The sequence below is a fragment of the Caloenas nicobarica genome, chromosome 7, assembly GCF_036013445.1.
Source record: "Caloenas nicobarica isolate bCalNic1 chromosome 7, bCalNic1.hap1, whole genome shotgun sequence".
NCBI classification, from domain to species: Eukaryota; Metazoa; Chordata; class Aves; order Columbiformes; family Columbidae; genus Caloenas; species Caloenas nicobarica.
Window position 1 is genome coordinate 17,814,599 of NC_088251.1, and position 20,626 is coordinate 17,835,224.

General features: G+C 41.4%; 1 protein-coding gene across 1 annotated transcript; it reads left to right on the top strand.

Moving 5' to 3' along the window:
* The first annotated feature begins 1,229 nt into the window (after positions 1 to 1,229).
* On the top strand, positions 1,230 to 7,298 carry SLC35G1 (solute carrier family 35 member G1). The gene is made up of 3 exons (XM_065639307.1): positions 1,230 to 1,589; positions 5,801 to 5,981; positions 6,462 to 7,298. Exons 1-3 carry the CDS (start codon positions 1,382 to 1,384, stop codon positions 7,219 to 7,221), a joined length of 1,149 nt encoding a protein of 382 aa, XP_065495379.1. The 5' UTR covers positions 1,230 to 1,381; the 3' UTR covers positions 7,222 to 7,298.
* Positions 7,299 to 20,626: the final 13,328 nt, after the last annotated feature.

The following is a 20,626-nucleotide window of genomic DNA, read 5'->3' on the forward strand; positions in this document are numbered from 1 at the left end:
GGTAACTCGAGGGAAAACTTGAAATAGTTTGTGTGAAATAGCTTGTATTTACCATTTAGTACTCATTTTGCTAAAGTTATAGATTACATTTCCCCTTAAGAATAAATAAACAAACACTGATTAATTTATGCAGCTGAAAGATCAGTGTGAGCATGAAACTCTCATTTGAATAGAAATTCCTCCCTATTTTAATTATTGGTAACATCTCATCTTGCTCCAAAGGGAAGAATTTCAACATTTGAAATATATTCTGCTTCTTTTTCTCTGTGTTCTTTGATGGGTAAGGAAAAAGGGCTACTCTATTTCTTTGCACCAGCTCCATTACTGATTCCCCTGCCGAAAGACATAGGTGGCATTGTTTTTTTTAAGTAAAACTACCACAACAGGTGGTTAAAGGATTTTTGTACCCTTCTAGCAGTTCCACGAGGCTTTTCATTTGCACACAGAACGACTGAATCACCCACGAGGCTCCCAGCTCCATTGTGACCCCAGCGAATGCGGCTGGTGCAGGCGGCAGCTCGTCCACGGGGATCCTGCTGCTGCCGCTGTCACTGACAGGGCGATTAAATGTTAATGGGCCCGCTGAAGGAAAGCCGAGCTATTTAAATCGGCGCGGAGATTGGACCAGCAGGATTTCACACTGTGACACACGGAGTATGAGGAAGCTGTAATAAGAGCTCAATTATCTCGGCACAGGCTGATGAGCCGATACTGTGAACTATGTCTCGTGCACAGTGCAAGCCATATACTTTTACTTCGGGCGCTCAGATGACGCAACAACGCCCCTAAACTTTGCGTCACCGTTTCGCAGAGTTTTCTTCCTTTCCGAGCGCACCGCCCCACAGCTGCTCGGCAGCAGCCGCGGTCTGCGCCCGGGGCCGCCCGGCACCCCCACCCCGAACGGGCGCCCGGTGGGGCCGCGCCGCTGCGCCGCCGCCCCGCTGCTCTCTGCGGCGGGATGAGAGCTCCCCCTCCCGAGGCACCGCGGCCTCGCTCCTCCCGCCGAGCCGCGGCGCGGCCCAAGCACAGCTCTCGGCCGCCCGCGCTGTGTCCCGCTCAGGGGGCCACCGCGGGCTGAGGGGAGGAGCTGGGAGGGCGCTGCCTCCTCTCCCCCGCGGGGGCGTTTGGCTCCCTCCGGGCTTTCAGGCAGGTATCTGCCGCGGGCGGGGGCTGGCGAGCCGGCCGTTTCCAGGCGCGGCCCTGACCCGGGGTGTGAGCCGCCACCTGGCGTAGCCCCCCCCCGCCCCGCGGGTGCCGGGCGCTGCGGGGCGGGGGAGGGAGGCAGCCGGGCGGCGCTGGGCGGTAGCACCGCATGCGCAGGAGGCCAGGTGCCTGCCGGCTGGGGAAAAGCCGGTAGCATCGCGGGCAGCCCGGCGTCCTCATGGTGCTGTGTCAGGGCGGCGAGGCCACCGCTGTTCCGGCTGCGGCCGGGGAGGAGCCGGAGGTGCCGCTGAGCCGGGAGGACGGCGCCGGTCCGGGGCAACCTTGCCCGTGCCCGGCGCCCGGCATGGAGGCGGCGGGCGCCGAAGAGCGCCGCGTTTGTGGCTGCTGCTCGGGCTTGTCCTCGCCGCGCTGCTGCAAGGCACCCGGTGAGGAGGGGGAGGTCTGGCAAGCGGGGCAGGGGGGCAGAGCCCTCCTGGCTGGGCTGCCCGCTCTTGGGGTGACATTGCCGGCGGGGCGGAGGAAGAGGAAGCGGCCCCGAGGGCACCGGGGCTCACCGCAGGCGGCGGCGGGGCGCGGAGCGGGCTCGGGCGGCCGCAGAGGGCACCCAGCACGGGGCACCCCGCACCTGCGCCGGCCCCGCCGCCGGCTGCCCGCGGGCAGGCGCAGCCTCGCCGCCTCCGAGCCGGCCCCGCGGCGGCGGCTCGCACCTGGTGCCCGGCGCGGGGCACCGGCCGCCCTGCGAGCGTGTTCGGCCTCTCTCTCTTCCTCCCGCCGCTTTGCCGGACAGCCGGTCTCTGGTGAAGGGGAAGCCAAGTGAAGCGGCAGGCACCAGCTCCGTGGCGGGAGCTCGTGTGCGTGCCCGCCGGGCTCGGCTGGGGCCGGGCCCCCGGTGCTCCCCCCGGCAGCGGGCAGGCGCTCGGGGCCGCTCCGGCAGCGCCGCTCGCTCCCGTCCGCGGGGGCGGCTGCAGCTCGTAGGGCTGCGGGAGCTTCGGCAGCGATTATCCCTCGGGAAAACAGTAGTGCTGTTGTCAAAGTTTTAAAGTAAGGCTTGGCATGTTTGGGTAAGTCGAGGTGCCTTCTAGCAGTGTGAACGTCTGGCACTGTAAACACGTTAAGAAGGAACACGAGTGCTGATCAACAAGTCCATATACTGGGAACCATGACTTCTTGGTAATTCTTGCCTTGCTTTATTGTGAGTGTACTCTTTATTTGGTATTAATCCGTGCTTCACTTATCGATCATTTTGAATTGCTAAAGCCACAAACTTAACTGTGGAATACCTAACGTGTTATTGTAAGTTTCATGTGGCTTACTTTTGCCTTCTTAAAATAGTTTTCGAAGTTTTTATCTGAAGTACTTCAGCATGTGTAATTTTTAAACAACTTCACTGAAAATGTGTTTCTGATTAAATAGAGACTATAATTCACTTTTCAGCAGAAAATGGATAAAATGGCAATCTTTGTTAGCTAGGGAGCTGTGGAGATGCCAAAAGAGGTAGCAGTACTTCACCAGTGAAATTCACATTGCTACCACTTCTGAGGCAAAGCTTGGGAAAAACAAACAAACCCCAACAATGTTTGACATGCTGAGAAACTTGCATTCGTTCACTAAAAAACACTTTTAAAAATTATTTTTTGTTAGTCTGTCTAGCAAAATGTTGGTTGAGTCAATGGCTGAGCTTTGTGAATCATGCCTAGATCTTGTCTGCATGACCATGATTAGTTCATACTCAGGATCTTGTGCTCCTGGTGCTTTCTTGAAGTCTGTGAGAAAGCTATTTGCTTATGGTGTGAAGAACAGATCACCCTCCTCTGTCTTTTCTAAAGGTCTGGGGGAATCATCTTCCCACTGACCACTTTCCCCATACCAGTACTCTTCTGCCTCTGCTACTATTCTCCAGATGCATGTATCTGAGAACTGTCATTTTCTTCACTGTATGCATTTTGCGAGTGTAAAAACTATTTGCAAGAAAGCATGGCGTTAAAAGGCAAACAAAAAGAATTTACACAGAAGATAGCGTGCAGTGAGAGGCATTTGACCATGACTTAAAACAGGAGTGGAAGATTGTTTGAAAGCCTTACATGTGGAGATGGCAAGGGAATAAAATGAGAACCCCAAATTTCAAATGTGTAGCTGCTCAGAAAAGAGGACTTGGGTACTACTTGAAACTTTTTTTATTTTCAGACTGCTACACTGTAAAAACAAAAAACCAAAAAACCAAAAAAACCCAACAACAACAAACCAAAAACCAAAAAACAACCAAAACCCCAAAAAACCCCCCCCACGAGTGCTTGAGTATTTTGATGGTATTGGACTAGTGTTTGGAGGCTTAATGTTTTGTGGGCTGGGAATGTTATCTTAACCTAGCTTCTCTTTAGAACATATTTTGAAATAAGGACTCTTCAGAATTGCAGTTCTTGCTTTTGGTGGATGAACTCATACCATTTTATTTTAAAAAGGAAATAAACCACTTTATCATTACACTGAGTACATGCTTTGGCAATATGAGGTGTTGATGGTTTAAATTCTAGTATTACAAGACACTGTTTCTGATAGGCTTTGGTATATTGGGTAGCTTACAAAAATGTGTTCCTCCTGGTTTTTCTTTGTTCCTTCAAGTCCAAAGCTTAGTTCTGGATACAAGATCCTTTCAGCTTACTTTGCTTTAATTTGATTTGTTTTCCATTTCAACACTTCCATTATTTAGATTGGCTTTTCTTTGTAGTAATGGGACAAGCTATCATGCCTGAAATAAAAGTTAATAGTTCTGTTTGTGCTGTGTTCATCCATAAGCCAGCCTGGGTTTGGATTTCCCATTTCAGTTATAGGCCAGTCTGATTCCTCTTGCTTTAATATTAGGGACTGTTGATTTTGCAGTTCTGTTGTTTGACTAGGTGGATTAGGATATTACATAATTCATGAACATTTTTTAAATCCACTGTGTTTCATAGCTGGTAGATTTCCTGGTCCAGTGTTGGCTGGTGACAGTTTTCATAGTCACTTTTATGTAAGTGGCTGTTGCTAAATAGAAATATTTCTATCTAGCAGAAGCAGTCATTTACTTTCAACTGTAGTGTGGCTGGATTCCTTGAAAAGCAGGCCTTCTGCCTACTTTAAATTCTGGTTGCAGTTGTAAAGTTTGAGTCTCTAGAACTGGTAAAGCCAGAACTGATGCTATCTATACACATGGTATCAGCCCACAGTCCCTGCTCTTGGGTAGTAAGAAGCAGTTTCTCAGCCCTGAGTGCTGATCTCAAGGAGGATCAAAATGGTTTGTGACAAGTTTTGTTAATTTCAAAAAAACACACACCCAAAACAAAAAAAACCTCAAAACCATATTTAGTTGCTAAGCAACTCCCAGCAGTGCCCTGCTGATTATGCTTTAGAGGATCCACAGGGCTCACAGGCTCCCACACTAATGTGAGATGAAACACCCTTTTATCAAAACACCACCTTGGGCACACAGAGTTCTCACTCTTATCTTTCGAGGCTGTTGTAGAAGAAAAGGTAACGCTCAACGTGTTAGGCAGACAGAAAGAAAAGAGATAGTGAGGTAACGTCCCAATCAAATATTTCACGGGTTGTCTTTTCCATGGTGTTCACCTCTAGGTTCAGTGGCAAGACTGTTCCTTTTATGCAGCAGTGCAATAACAAAAAAGGCAGGTTTCTTTGGAGACAGTGTTGAGCTCAGCAGCGGTTCACCCCGCTTTCCTTTTTTTTTTTCTTTCTAAATAGTTGAGGATGGGGGAGATGAGTGGAATGAGGAAGATTATGTCACTGAAGGGGGCCTGAGGCAGTGGGGAAGCTTGAATAGAAACCATTAGACTTGGGAAACTACTCTAGGAAGAGAAAGTGATAAATAAGTGTAAACTAAGGTGAAACTAAGGTTCTCATGGCACTGTGATGGGTATCAGTACTTTAAACAGGCCTATGGTGTTTTAAAATTAGTCACTTAAATTTCTTCTGCTTAAAAAAGTGTATTTGATGTCTATTTGAAGAAAATATTTGGATTCTTACAGCAAGATAAAAATGTTACATAAAACTTCTGTAGATCAAGGTCAAATTGAGGGTGATTTAGCTGCAAAATAAACACGAGGTATAACAGAAGAGAGCTCCTGCACACAGTTTTTACTCGTGTGTGTTTGTGAGACAGAAATGGAATTGTTGCTTAGGAACCTTAATTAACTTAATAATCGGATGATTCTCAGGTAATAAGTTTCAGTGTTTCAGAATCTGACCATGGGCCATTTTGCAGTCAGTTGTAGTTATTGGTGCTTGGGTGGTGGTCAGAATCATAGAACCCGTCCTACAGTGAATTGCGCAAACTAGTCTGATACCTCCAAGAAGTAAAGCCTGATAACTCATGTAGAACTGTGACAAGTGTAGGAATGGTTTTGTATCCAAAGTGTTAGAGTTCATTTCCTGTTTTAAGAAAAAAAGGAGAGCCATAGTGGTCAGTGAAACATATTTCCAAGATAAGTCTGGTGAATACATGTGGTGTTTTCATTTGTTTCTTTTCCTTTGCTTGTCTTCTACCATAAGAACAGCTACAAAGGTGTGGAGCACTGCAGGACGTAGAGCTGCCTGACCTGAGAAATTGAACAGATCATTATTAACTGGAGTTTGTCTGTTGCAGGAACAAAGAAGAAAGCTGCCTGTCCAGGACTTGGTCTGTTCTATACCCTACTGTCTGCCTTCCTTTTCTCAGTGGCCTCTTTATTTCTTAAAAAAATAGAAGACGTACATTCAGTGGAAGTGAGTGCATTTCGATGTATTTTCCAAATGGCATTCGTTCTTCCTGGTTTAATATACTACAAGTAAGTGTTGCAAATGTTTAAATTTAAAAGTTATTTCTTAAAAACAGATATAGAATTATCACTCATTTAAATCAGATTGTAATACTACTATAATTCAGACTTGAATTGCATAACTACTTTGTTTTGCATTACTTGATAGTTTTTTAACACGACTGAGAAAAAGTGAATCTTTGACTCCCTGGAGAGGTTTCTACAGGGATTATATCAAATGTATTAATGTTTTGTGTTGTTCTTAAAAGAAAAATAGAAGGTAATTTGTAGATATTCTTGGGTTATTTTTCAAGCAAAAAAATAGTAGCTAGGAGAACAGGTTCCAGACTTTGAATGTGATTGAATAAACTGGTTTGTTGATCAGTTAAAAATATTTTGACATTTGAGATAAGTCCCTCATCTAGAAAGGTGTGTACAATTAAATGTGATTGGATATTGGTCATGAAATAAGCAAGCCAGTGACATTAATGTGACATTTCTGTTTTTCAGAACAGGGTTTTTGGGACCAAAAGGTAAAAGAATTTTTCTTTTCTTCCGAGGATTCCTTGGCTCTAGTGCAATGGTTCTCCTCTACTATGCTTTCCAAGTCATGCCACTAGCGGATGCCACTGTTATCACTTTTAGCAGTCCTGTTTTTACATCGTTGCTGGCATGGATCTTTCTCAAAGAGAAGTACAGTGTTTGGGACCTTCTGTTTACCCTCTTTGCAGTCACTGGAGTGGTGCTTATTGCCAGACCACCATTTCTGTTTGGGTCAAACGTGACGGGGATTGAAGGAAGTTACACAGATCACCTTAAAGGAACTATAGCAGCAATTGCAAGCACAGTATCTGCAGCTTTGACTTTGGTTATACTAAGGAAGGTGGGAAAATCTGTGCATTACTTTTTGTCAATTTGGTATTATGCAGTCATTGGTTTAATTGGATGTGTTATAGCATTGTTTGTTATGAATGAATGGCGTTTACCATATTGTGGCAAAGATAGGGTTCTTCTAATATTAATAGGCTTATTAGGGTTAGGGGGTCAGATATTTCTCACAAAAGCATTACAGATAGAGAAAGCTGGACCTGTAGCCATAATGAGAACAATGGATGTGGTGTTTGCTTTTATATTACAAATTCTTTTTCTCAATCATCTACCAACTTGGTGGACTGTGGGTGGTGCCCTTTGTGTAGTAGCTAGTAGTTCTGGAACTGCCATTCGTAAGTGGCGACAAAGCTTGAAGAAAGCTAAGCAAAATGAAATCTAACAGTACAGACACTAATTAATTACAGAAACAAGCAATCTTGAAATATATATACAATATTTATTTTTATTTCAATATCTCATTTATCAAATTGCAGTACCAAGTTATATCCAATAAAATAAGTTGATTTTTCTCAAAAACCAAAATTGAAAATGTTTTAACAACTGATTAGGTATATGCTTTTCTTTCTCTTGTTTAGGCATGCAAATATGAGAAGTAGAAAGATATCTAAAAGTTTATTACTTCCTATCAAAAGTGGACAATAGCTTTTTGCCTTTATTTTCCTAAAATTCCTGATTCTCCACTTCTGAGACCCTTTGTCTACTCTTCTGAGAAGTGAAAATCAGTCTCCCAGGCTTATTTAGTACTATTCTGTGCTTGATTACCAGAGGGATTGAAGTAAAAAAGTTTGAAGGGAATGAAGAGTTATGATCTTACAAAAATCCAACTTTTCTAGAACAGATAAAACTTGCACATTTACAAGCTTTCTATTTTTTTTTCACAAAACAGATGCCAAATGGGGATTTATTTTTAATTTGGATTCTAAAAGAACAAAGGCTAGTTCATCTTGCCAAGTAATATCAAGAGAAAATTAACTTGTGAAAATTATTTATCAGCTTTGCTTTCTTTAAAAAGGGTTTTAAATGTTTGCACTTGCTTTGCAGACATAATGAAACAACTAATCCCTTTTTTTTTTTCACCATATGATTTTCCCAATAAACATGTCTTTAGTTACTGCAGTCACAGTGATGAGAGATAGCAGTTAATTGTATACCACTCGTAAATTAGCTATTTCTTGGAGTATGGCATGTTATACCGTAGCTGCACTTTTCTTTATTCTATGCAAAAGTTTATATTTTTAGGTGTGTAGTATAGGTTATTTTAAATGCTGCTTATGACCCTTTTTCAGATTTTTCTGTACAGAAGTTCTTTATGAGACCAAGTTTAAGTCTTCTTGGCCTTCATAAAATTAGGAGGATTTCCACTAGAGTGTTTGCCTATTTCCTAAGAATTTACAAGAGTGCAGAGTAATTGCAGTTTCACAGAAAATGCAGGTTAGCCAAGGTCATAGCAGGGGTTCTACAGACCAGGTTTGAGGAGAGCTTGGTGGGAGGGGGGAACTGTGCGCACACGTCGCGTGACGTGGGGGCATCCAAACTCCATCCGGCAGCACCAGCGGGTACCTTCAGCCCCATTTCTCCAACTGACCCTTTTAAATCTGCACTTAGTCACTTTTCTTATGCATCTTCTCAGTTTTATAAGCTTTATCTTGATAGCAACAAATACTAAGAAAAAAAGCTTGTGTTATTGATCTTAGTGTCCTTCATGTTTGACAGGAAATATATGTTTAGTATCAGGTAGGGAGATTTTCCCCAATGGAGCCTTAGGTGCTTTCGGGTATTGTCTCAGTAGTCCTTAAAGTGAATTTTAACTTGGATCTTTCCTTGGTCCTTTGTATCAAGAGGTGGTTTTCAGTTATTTACTCCAGTATTTTTCTAAAGGAGAATGCTGTGCTCTGTAGACTCGATACTTTTTTTTTTTTCCCCCCCCCCAAATCACTGAAGGTGGCAGATGTTTTCTTATTTTGATTTACAGATGTCTAGTCATTTTTCTTCTGCCAATAAGCATTTCATCCTGGCAGGGCAGATCTAGGGACTTGAGTCCTGAAGGGCTGGAATGTGTGTAATAGTTTGGGACGCATCTGGATGTGAGGAGCCATCTTTGTGCAAGATTCTGTACATAAACCAGCACCCTGAGTCCGTATACATTTATGGACAGGAGCGGATTCCACTTGAGTGATAGAATTGATTCCTGCTGTCTATTCTCTGCTTCTCCTGAAGGCTGAAGTTCAGATGCTGCTGACAAGGTCAGGTGTAGTATGAAACTGCTTTCACATCACTTTAAAGCCTGATGTAATAACAAAATTCCAGTTTGGCACCCATTTCACTTAATACTTGAAATTGTAAACTGAGATTGTTTCTTCTGCTGCTCTGCCATCACTGCCAATGAGCAACAGCTTTCAGGGGAGGGAAGGAAAATAGACTGCCTTTGTTACTGCTTCACTTCATGTTTAATATGCACGTGTTTGAATTGGCATTCACAAAGATGTGGTTCCAGGGCAGTTCAGGCTGATGTGAACTTGGGTTGTGAGCTGGTCCTGCTCCTTCCCATTGGCTCCGTGCTCATGTGGTTCGTGGGGAACTGACCCTGGGAGCTGGTCCAGCTACATAACCTTTGGGTGAGGTTGTTGGAGAGGGCAAAACCAGAGCAGCCTGACCTTGATGGCAGCGTGAAAATGTTGGGAAGGGGAAACAGATAATAGTTTAAACTACAGCGTATGAATGCTGCTTTGTCAGTACAGAATAAAAATAATGTCGAAGCTTATATCGAAAAATCTTTAGGTCATATGATTTCAATGAATATTGTTTACACTTAGTAGAGAACAGACTACTGAAGCAAGGACTGTTTGCTTGCCCTTAACACATACAGAAGTGTAGAAAATAAGCTGATCTGAAATCAACAACCTGACATAGTGACTGGTGACTTTTCTCTCAAGTTCTTGCAGAAACCTTTTTGGTACATTTCCATACCTGCAGTGCCAAAAACTCCACTTTTTTTTTTTTTTTTTTTTTGTCCAAACTTATAGGGTTTCCTTATGGCTCAATCTGCTTATTTCCTTTTGCTGTTCCTAAACCTTCATAAATATTTAAATTGTTAAAATAAGAATCTAAACAAGATCCTATGTTGGAGAACATTGTATTTTTTGGAACATTATTTTGACTTGATTAAGGCTTCTCCAGTTGTAATGCATGGCAAGCTAGCTTCTACAACTAGCTTTTCCAGATGATGTTGGGAGTGGAAGATGTTTAAGCTTTAAGTTTTTTTTCATCCACCTCAAGTTTTTAATTTTTTTTCTTCCTCTCAAATGTAGGTTGAAACCCCAAATTTTAGTTGGAAGCCTTGAAGATAATTAAATTATACAGAAGTATGGATACCCTAATTTTTTTATTTGAAAATATTTCTTACCATTCATTTTAAAATGGTCAAACTTTTTTTTCTCTTCCAGAGTTCAGCAGTTTGAGAATCTGAAAATAAACTGGCAAAGCCTTGATTCTTTCAGAGTCTGATTCCACACCACCCCCTCCCCATTGGATAGTTTATTTTTGAAAGATTTTTTTTTTTTTTTTTAGTTTTTAAAGTTTTAATACAGCAAGATTCTCAGGGTCAAATGTTATTTTTCTAAGCTTTGAGTCAGAAATATATTGTTAATGTTTATTGTATGTAGTGTCCTCTTGTGATCTTTACACTACTCTGAAGTTCAATAAATGTACTTTTCTAATAGGAAGTCCTTCCTTTGTAATATGATGGAGTATTGTTGCATTGCAATTGCTATGCTATAAAGTTAAGTTTCTCTTGAATGTTAATGTATTAATTCAATGTACTGATTTCAGTGGATCCTGAATAGAAAGAGTAATAATTAATTATTGGTTGTTTTGCACATAAACACAGGGTAAAAAGATTTGGTTGTTACTGATGCCTCACAAGCATGTTTCTTATGCTCTTTACTATGCAAAACACTGTAACCATCTGTTGTCCTCAGTGGGACTTTATAGCCATAAAGCCTTATATACCCAACTCTTCTATATAAAGCTGACGGCTGAAAACCTATGTACTGTCACTGTGCAGCAGCCAATTTCTTTCAGGTTAAGTTGGTTGTCAAAGTTTGCTCTAAAAGCTCTCTAAATACATCTACACCAAGAATCTGGCAAACCCATTGTAATGATGTACATGAATTTCCTGCATTTGTCTAACACTAGGCGTGAAGTAACCTCAGCATAACAGCATTGGCGAAATAACTAGTTCAATGTGTCATTTTTCTTCTGGAACCTGAAACTAGGCTCTTTCCCAATTCCAAACACTCTTCTAAGATGGCTCTTTTTGGAATGGGTCATGACAAGTTGTATAGTGCTACCCTTGATCATCATTTAGTATAAACACTACCCTCCCTGCCCCCACAGTATTTCCTCTTCCCTGAGCTCTTGTTCAAGAGCAGTCTGTTGGAAGAAAGTTTATTTCTAAAGAGGCAGCCTCTGAAAAGTTATTTCCTTGCTAACTAGCAGCAGTTTTCCAGTTCTCTAACCACGGTGGGCTGGTGTGTGGTGTCCGTCCCACCAGGGCAGTAGAAGCATCATCACTGTGGCCGCTTGGATTCAGGGCTGGCCGTGGTGACAGCAGATGTGCAGCACTGACTTCAGCAGGACATTGCAGTTACCAGCAGAATGTTTTTCGTGGTCATAACTGCCTGTCCATCCAAAGAAAAGTTGTGGCTTTATGTTCCTGCAGATGCAGGTAACTTCAGGGTGGAACACACATGGACTTCTATGGTGATAACACTTCTCTGTAGCAGAATGAGTAATTTTCTATGTTATGTTGAGTTATTGTTTCACAAAAAGGAGGTAAAAATACCCTCTAGCGTTAATTAAAGGATTTTTACTGTGTCCTATATATTGTTAAATACGTTGAATAATATGTTTTGTCGAAGTTACTGGCTTTGTTATGTAGTAGTATATTTTTATAGACACTTCTTATATATTGAAATGTTAAGAATATTTTCATAAGAGATTTATATTCATCATTGCTAATAAAACGAACCTGAATAATTAATCTCTGGTTTTGCATTGATTAGTACAACATATTTGAATGTAGTGATTGTAAAACCTTCATGAAATAACTGCTAATCAAACTGTCCCTGTTAAATATGAACATATGCCTCAAATTCTGCTGCTGCTAGCCTGCTGTGTCACTTTTTGTACCTCACAACAAGCCAGAGATGAAAAGCTCCATCAGCTTCCACACAGCAATTTCTGAACTGGAAACACTGTGGCATTGACAGGTCAGTAAAGTTAAATTTTCCTCCGTCCAAGTGGCCATTTGTTTTTGTGCTTTCTTTTTTTTTTGGTTAGTTTATTTGTTCTATTTCTATACATGGTGGTTTGAATTCAAGTCTTGTCCCTTCTGTCACAAGGTGATACTTAACTCATCTCAGTGCTTCCCATTATCTAGTGTTTCGATAATTAATTTAACTTCTCACTGAAGAGGAAAAAGCAGAAGAAAAAACTGATCATCTCATTTGCAAAACTACCACTGTTGCTAAATATTGCAAAAAGATTGTAGTATTTTTTTTTTTTTTTTAGTTATCTGTATAGCAGCGCTTCCTCCTGTAATGCTGTCTGGTTTTGTAAGAGCAGAGGATAACAGGACTGGACAAGGGTATTAGCCTACTGTTGAGAACTTTGTGCATGTAATGAGTATTTCTGGGTGTGACTTGACTTAGCATTTTAGAGGGAAAAATAAAGGAGAGAGGACACATTACATAGTGGGGGAATCACTAGCAATATCCAGCACCCTCTTCTTCACCTTATATGCTGAAAAATTAACTCATTGTAGGCTGGCTTGACACCATCCGTTTCTCAGGCTCTGAAGTGAAGGAAAAGCAAAGTACTTCCAAGAGAGCTTACTGTGCCCGGCATAGGCAGGAGAAGACTAATTGCGAAAGAATTTTGTGGAGAAACTTCGCAATTTTCTCTTGGCAGTTCTGTGGGTTCTTTGGACTGACTATGTAATATAAAGAAACTTAAGCTTTAAGGGAGAGGGAAAAAGCTTTTTGGATAGCCAGCATGAAAATCTTCCTTATTTACAAATGGGTAGTTACGTGGCACATAAAGATATGATGGCTATTACTGAGACTCTTGAAACAAAATTATAGAATAATGTCTACCAACTCAAAAAAAAAAAAGGCACATGGAAAAGGATCAAAGAATTTCAAAGGAAAAAGCATTCCCATTGTTACTTGGAAAGCAAACTTCACTGAAGTTGCAAAATACTTGGGGGATAATTTGCACTATTCATTATTGGCTTGATAAAGCGTTCTTACAGTCCTGAACTTGGGAAGCAATCCAGGAGATACAATATGTAGATCAACCATTCAAACAGGCTTCACTTTATTCTTCTGATTCTTTAATTAGCTTTGTATTGAACTTTATTTTCTGACACTACTGAATTGAATTCCTATGTTATCCTGTCAAGTAGCACTAAGTTCTTGACAGGATAATGAGAAACTACTTTGTCATCTGACCTTTAGTACAGAGCAAAGGGAAAAGGAGCGATTTGAATTCTTGTCTTGCCAGTATAAAGTGATTCTGGGGTCTATGTGAAAGGTGGAAAAAACCCTCGTGTTTTCTGGTCAGTGAATATGTTAATTTATTCCCTGTACTGTGGCTGTTCTGTCAGTAGATGGGGCTATCTGTCTTAATTTATTCCTTAATGCATAAGATTAAAATGAAAGCTGTTAAAAATCCAAATTCCCAGTTTTACACAATAAAAGTGTCAATACTGTGTGATGTACACAGTGTAAATCTCTACATTTAAATAGGAGTCCAAATGCTACTGAAGCACTTAAATGACTAAATAGAATGCTGATCAGCAACCTCCTGAATAACGTTTTTAACTCTTCTCTGCTGTTTAAAGTGTGTTCTGCACCCCTTCTCAGACCAAAACATTCTAGAGGCTACAGGGGGACGTTATCACTGCCGTCTCTGAAATTCTGAAGTTCTGTGTTGCCCTAAAACACTCAGTTGGGAAAGCAAAGGGAGAGTGGGCCTGCCACCCTCATGTGAATGTCAGTCAATTGGGGTGGGGATGTTGTAATAAAATCAGACATCAGTAATGATGTTGCTGGATATGATATGGCCTGCATACCTAGCATATGGCCTAAGCATTCTTTAAAACAAAACCAAAACGGAGAGATAAGTACATTCTTACTATTAAATTATTTGAGGCAATTCGTGATGAGGCAGGATGAATATAGGTTAATAGTTCTAATTTTGCACAGAAATAGAGCACATATACTGTCTGAGCAGTTGATCAGCTATTAACTATTGTCCCCTGTTTTCCTCCTGTTTGACTGGGGACTTGACAAAAATATTTTCTCTTCCATTCTGATTTTTGTTTTGGGGCTGGGGTGAGAAGAGCTGGTTAAATGGGAAAGTCGCACAAGCTTTTGAGGATAAATGCACCACACTTGAAGCCTGGTAGCGTTGGGAATGGTTGTTCCAGCTTCAACCTAATTTAAGGCAAGGAAATATTAGAAAGGGAGGAGGTGATACATTTAACTACCAGAGCGAGCTAGAAAAAATACTTGTCAATGTGTTTTCCATTGGAAGGTTAGCTGGAGGGTTTTTTGCTGGTGTTACCTGGCACTGGTAGGTGTTGTTCTACTTAATAGGAAGCACTGGACAGTTTTTGAGAAGCTAAGAAAGGTTAACCAAGAGAAAAACCTCTTTAATATTACTTGGAAAGGCTATGTGGCAGATCCCTTTTCTTTCATATAAAGTGCACTGTGAATCAGATATTAATATTTACTTTCTACTTTCCCATTCATAATTTATTTCTCAAAACAAACATTCCGTGATCTTACCATAAAAGCTCTCCAGTCACTATTGAGTTTTGATCAGGAAGTGAAGGAAAAGTCTGTATGCTTTTAAGAAGTAATCCTGATTGTGTCAACTTTTCACTTTACCAGAAATATTTCATGGCAACTAATGCCTTGTAACAGATGTGTGTCAAATTTCTTCATTAAACATCATCTTTATATCATATGAATAAGGCCCTCTGTTCTGCTATTTGTAGTAACATATGTAGGAAGTCCATATGAAAACACTTAGCCAACGTTCTTTACTCTTGCCATATGGCAAAACATTTTCTTCATTATTAAAAACGGAGAGTGATAAAAAAGTAACTCTAATCTCAAATATCCTATGGGAGGACTGCAAACAGCAAAGTAGACTTTTCTACTCCAGCAGCCTGGTTTGCTGGTGTGATTAATCTCACTACCCTGCTTCACTTGCCAGAACCACAGAGCTGTGTTTCCCTAATCTGTAATAAAGGTGGCTAATTTCAGTTTATGATGTTGTCAGCACAGGTATGTTGTGTTTTCAGGGAAGGAAGGAAAGTGTGAATGTTTTTTAAGCTAAGCAAACTGTAAAATTTACCAATTAATCTACGAGTTCTGCTGATGCAGAAAATATGATTTTAGTGCAAATGTCTGTCATGAGGCATCTTGACCAACCTGACTTTCGAGAACAGCCTCCTGTATATCAAGTTCAATGGGGGAGAGGTGGAGAAAAGGGAAAGGAAAAGTGGGGGAAACCTTTGCTCTCTCACTGGCAAGTCCTCTGTAGCAAAACTGTCCCGATGAACCCTGTCTGTGTGACTGGGCACAGATTTAAGGGGGAGAAGGAACAGTTTGTTCTCTGCTGATTTTAGAAGAATACTCTTGACAGTGGGTTGCTTGCTTCAGAGTACAACTCCTATCCCAGGATTAGCATGGAAGAAAATAGGAAAACTACTGTTAAACTCCCATTTTGTTTCTTTAGTATGTCTTTATTGAAACCTGAAACCTTGGGTCTGAGGTAATGGATGTTCCTTTATGTTAGCCTGTAGCACTCTGAATGTCAGAGTTTTGATCAACAAACTTGTGTACTGTTTTCCTCGAGAGGAATCTTCTTGTCAATTTGCTTCAGCTCTTCAATTTCCTAGAGGACGCTTTGGTCTTTCCAAGTTATGTGATGTCCACAGATATTTTGTAGCATGTTTTTCTGATTTGCCTTTCGTTTCCTTTTGTTGGATATTTAGAGCTTCATTTCAGGACTGAAAATATTTATTTGCAGTCTTTACTGATCCATTTTTGTGAGAAGACAGATTTTGTCTTTCATCTGCACATTTACAGATATGTTCCAGGTAGAAAATTCACATTTCGTTTCTCCCATTGAAATGCTCTTGGAGAACTAGGAACTTCTAGCCAGAAGCATGAAGGATGAAGCTGTATTTTTAAAAATTGCAGCCTAGTTCTCGTTCTTTTTCTCTTGAGGTCAATGGATATGTTTAGCCCCTCTATTTTTTTATAGAGATCACGTGCTTATATACAATTTACTGTAAAGAACAGCAGCTGCCTTCAGTTTGTCAGTTGTGCTCAGTCTGTCATCAGATGTGGCTGTGAGGGTGGCTACTGCGCTTGTACCCTCGAGGGGACAGGGATGTTGGGTGTGCAGTGACAGCACACAAAACAGGGAACACAGCACTAAGGATTGGTCAGGGCAGTGCAAAACTCTCCTGATCCTGCACAGAGTGAAGCTGAATGTGACCTGGAGATCATCCGTGTCATGCTCTCCGTTCCCTCAACTGCTCCCATTGAAGGGCTGCTCACTGGAAAGCCAATGACATTTACAACACACTGGCAACTTAGAAACTCAAAATCAGGAGGAGATACCAACACTGTAATATCTTCAGAATTTTATATTTTGGACAAATGGTTTATCAAGCTTTTCCCATAGCAGCTCCTTTCCCAAACAATTTGGTTCTTTAGCAACAGTTTTACCGTCATAATCTGGGTGGCAACATTTCTGCATGTGATCTTAGGTTATTAGTTTAGAATCTGATGGTGCTTGTGTTGAGTTGTATTATTTAATTTTTTTTCCGCTCTACCTCTCTTAATTTTATTTTTGCAACTTTTGTGATAATTTCATGTGTACTTATTTTCATATCACACTTTGAGGAATTTTTGGCTAGGTCGTTTGGGATTTTCAGTATTAGATGCCTCTCAGCAACAGGTATTTATTTCCTTAGCCTTAGTACATGTTTCCAAGTCGTAATTATTGCCTCAGTGTTAGAGTGTACCAACGTGTCTCTAAAACAGAGCATAGGGATGTTTCGATGAAAGGAAATTGGGAGATACTGGGTTTATAAACCTGAAAGCTGCAGAGCAGATGTGGCAGGAATGACTGCGAAGAATCTCTACTGGCACATAAAACAAAAGCTGAAGTTTATTTTGGTTTTGTTATAAAAGAACACTTTACTAAGGTTCTGTTGTATTTACGGTTACACAAAATTGAGTTGTCCAAGACTGGCTGTGAAACTATGTGCACTGGTGTGTGACACGTAATGGAACGAGGTGATTTTTGTCGTCGTTTTTTTGTTTGGTTGGTTGGTTTTTGCTTGTTTTGTTTTTTGTGGGTTTTGTTTGTTTGGCTTTTTGGTTTTTTTTGTTTTCTTTTTCTTTTCATTAAATATTTAGTACTAGAATTTTACGTGTTGCTTGTATAATATGTATTTTTAGAATTTATAATAAATTGAATAAAGTTCCCTTTTGGGTGAGAAGGCTATAATAGATATTGCAAAGTTCATGTATTTTTTTTAATTTCATGAGCAAAGAGCAGAGTAGTGATTACCCTTTTTGCAGTACGATTGTCTGGCTACTTTAATGGAAAGCCCTGGTCATATATACTCATTTCTGAATAACCATTAGGAACAACCACAAGTATTCCCGTACTCTCCTATTTTCAACACCTAATCAGCCAACTTGACTTTGTAGCAAACAGTAGATGATTATTTAGTTACCCTTTCTAGATTTCAGTAAAGTAAACCGGTCAAGTACCTACCAGGTTAAAACATGGGTGCTATGACAGTGCTAAAAGATTTTCCTCACTTTATTTTCCTTTTCAATTAATTCGTTAGTGTAAGGCTATGTTAGAATTGCAGTGAATTACTTTTCAGTGTGGATTACTATTCATGATCTTTCAGAATAATTTGGGCAGATAATGGACTTATTTCATTTTGATAAACCTGTTCAGAGCAGTATATTCATTGTTTTCCATTCTACTCTTAGCAATTCTGAAAAGAAAGGTGATGTAGCAAAGCCACATGCATCTTTTATGTCGTTAAGTGTCAAAGAAATTATGTTGAATTTATGTATCAATCAAATGCTGCTGGTAGTATAACTATATGTTGCTATGACAAACAACAAGTACATGAGCACAGTGACAGCAAAAGTCAATATATTAACAGAACTGCAAAGGAAGTTAATCTAAAAAGTGGATTGCTTTTAAATGTGAAATTACAGAATGTAATCTACCATCATTGATGGAAAAGATGGATCCTTCAACATATTAATTATAAAATGCTTATTCTGGAGCTTTTTATTCGATAGTATCAAGTGTCAAAATAGTGAGCAAAGCAAGACCTCTTGTTACATGCCCAGAGTTCATGTGTGCTAGCAAATGCTAATCAAAGCTGGCAAAAAAACAACCAACCAACCAAAACCACAAACAAAAAACTAGTTGTTTGTTACACATTGGAATATCTGAATAGTCCAATCATGTTTTCTTTATAAAATTTATTCGGTTTTATTTTTATCCAGATCCAATAAACTGACAGTTTAAATACATGTTCGAATCTACTTAAATAGATTTTTTTTAATGAGGAAAACAAACGGCAGCATTACATTCTTATTGAAAAACTAAATTAGAAAAAGACACACAAGGGGCCAGGCTCTTTTAAACACCATGTTGTGTACCTGGGAGCTGCCCAGCAAAACTAAGTGGTCACAATAGTGAGTTCCAGAGCTTTACTAAACTCGCAAGTCTGTGATCAGTGAATAGATCAAAAGCAGTGAAGTATAAATAATAGCTAATGACACCACACAATATTTTGTTGCAAGATTTACTGCGAATAAACTGAAAAGAGCAGAGGCCTTACTGATGCTTCAGAGACTAAATGGTGTGTCTGAAGGTGGGAACACCAGCAGGAACACAAGTTCAGTAAGAGGGGAACAATTGCACAGCAGAGACCTTCTTTCACCATTATGTGAGCTCTGGTACTCCATCAGGGAGGTGGACGTAGCGATGCTATTTTCCATCGTGCTTGCTTATGTTAACAAAGCTAATGGGAAGCCCCATCTCATCTCTTGCTTGTGATGCTTCCTGGTATGTTTTCCTATGTATTAGCCTGCACTGTAGTGTGCCTTTCACCAGTTCAGCTTTTTCTCCTCTTCAACTGGCTCTCCCTACATCTGTGAACTTAAACTGCTCCTGATGCTACCTTGTCATAGAAGCATAACGAGTGCTATTAGGGAAGGCCTTTTGGGGACTAAACAGACAAGGTAGTGAAGTCTTGGACGTGGGCCTCTCCCTGTCAGGGTTGAGGTATAGGAAGGCAGGCTGCATCTGCCAGGAACCTGGTGGGATGGGAGTCTGGAGGTCTTCCTCACCCAGCTCTGTGCCTCCTGTAGAAGATCCAGACAGTTTCTTTACCTCTGTGTCTGCTTTTGCTTTCTTTCCACTTCATGTGACCTGTTAGTCCTATAAGGGACTGGGCTATGCAGATGTTAAGGATCCCTGTTTACTGGAAAGGCCCTTATGATGTAGTGACTTTCTCCGGTGTTATAAGACGCCACATACTGGCTGGTTCTTCATTTTGTGCACAGAGATACTGAGGGAAAGTGGTCCCCCCCTGTGGCTAGGGGGAAGGTTCAGAGGAACTGACCTTCCCAATAGGCATTTAAAAACCAGCCTGTGCCCTCTCAGGAGCAAATCAAAGAAGGGTGATCAGCATTCCTTCCTCTTGTCACACTTATTCAACATGAGCTTGCAACCTTCTGTATTCTCAGAGGTATGATGCAGGGACCCACCTGCATCTGGCAGATAACTGGGTTGGGGAAGAAATCTTTGATCTCTGAGCCCTGCTTTGTCTTTGCAGCGATGCTGGCAGGTGTTTGCTTGTGATATGCCACAGAACACAGGCTGTCTGTGCTCTTCCCTCTGCTGGCTGTGCTAAATCTGGGACAAAGGAGCAGCCTGTAACCAAACACCCTGCCACGGGCACTGACAGCAGCCCAGCCTATGGGAAGCTGCTCTTTGAGCCCCTTGAAGGAAGCTGCTTGGCTCTCTAAGCATGGATCACCTCTGGGAGTGAACTGCTGGTTGTTTGCTATACCAGAGCCTGTTGCATTGCACAGGAGGACGCACCTTTTGCTTTCAAGCCAGGCCCTCAGGGCACCTGTGCTTCTTTAGGTGTAATGCTCACGTGGATGTTCATCCCTGCCCATGATGTTTCAAAAAAGGACTTGCCTCTCACTAATGCCAGCACAAGGGTGGCCCAACCAGCTCCTATGGGCATGTACTTGCTGCAGAGATGCTGCATCAGAGCTGTTAGCCAGCTTTTGATTGCGCTTTCACTGCCATCATCTCACATGAGGGCTCACCAAGGCTGGACAGGCCCTACGGGAATTGGGGCTACGGCAGCTGTGTGGCTGTTGGAGATTCACTGGTGCAGAAATGCTCAAGACCAGTGGGATCCATGGGGCATAAGGGGGTCCCATCCTAGACCTCATTCACTTCAGCAAGCTGAGACCAACACGCCCAATGTCCTGGGTAAAACCAGGGGGAAAGATGCCTGCAAGGCCTCAAGTTTAGAGAGGGAATGGAGGCTGGAAGTGCAAGCTTTAATGCTGCTTAGCTGATGTGGAACCCAATAGAGAATTCTGTAGTAGATATGTGGGTGTATATGTACCCAC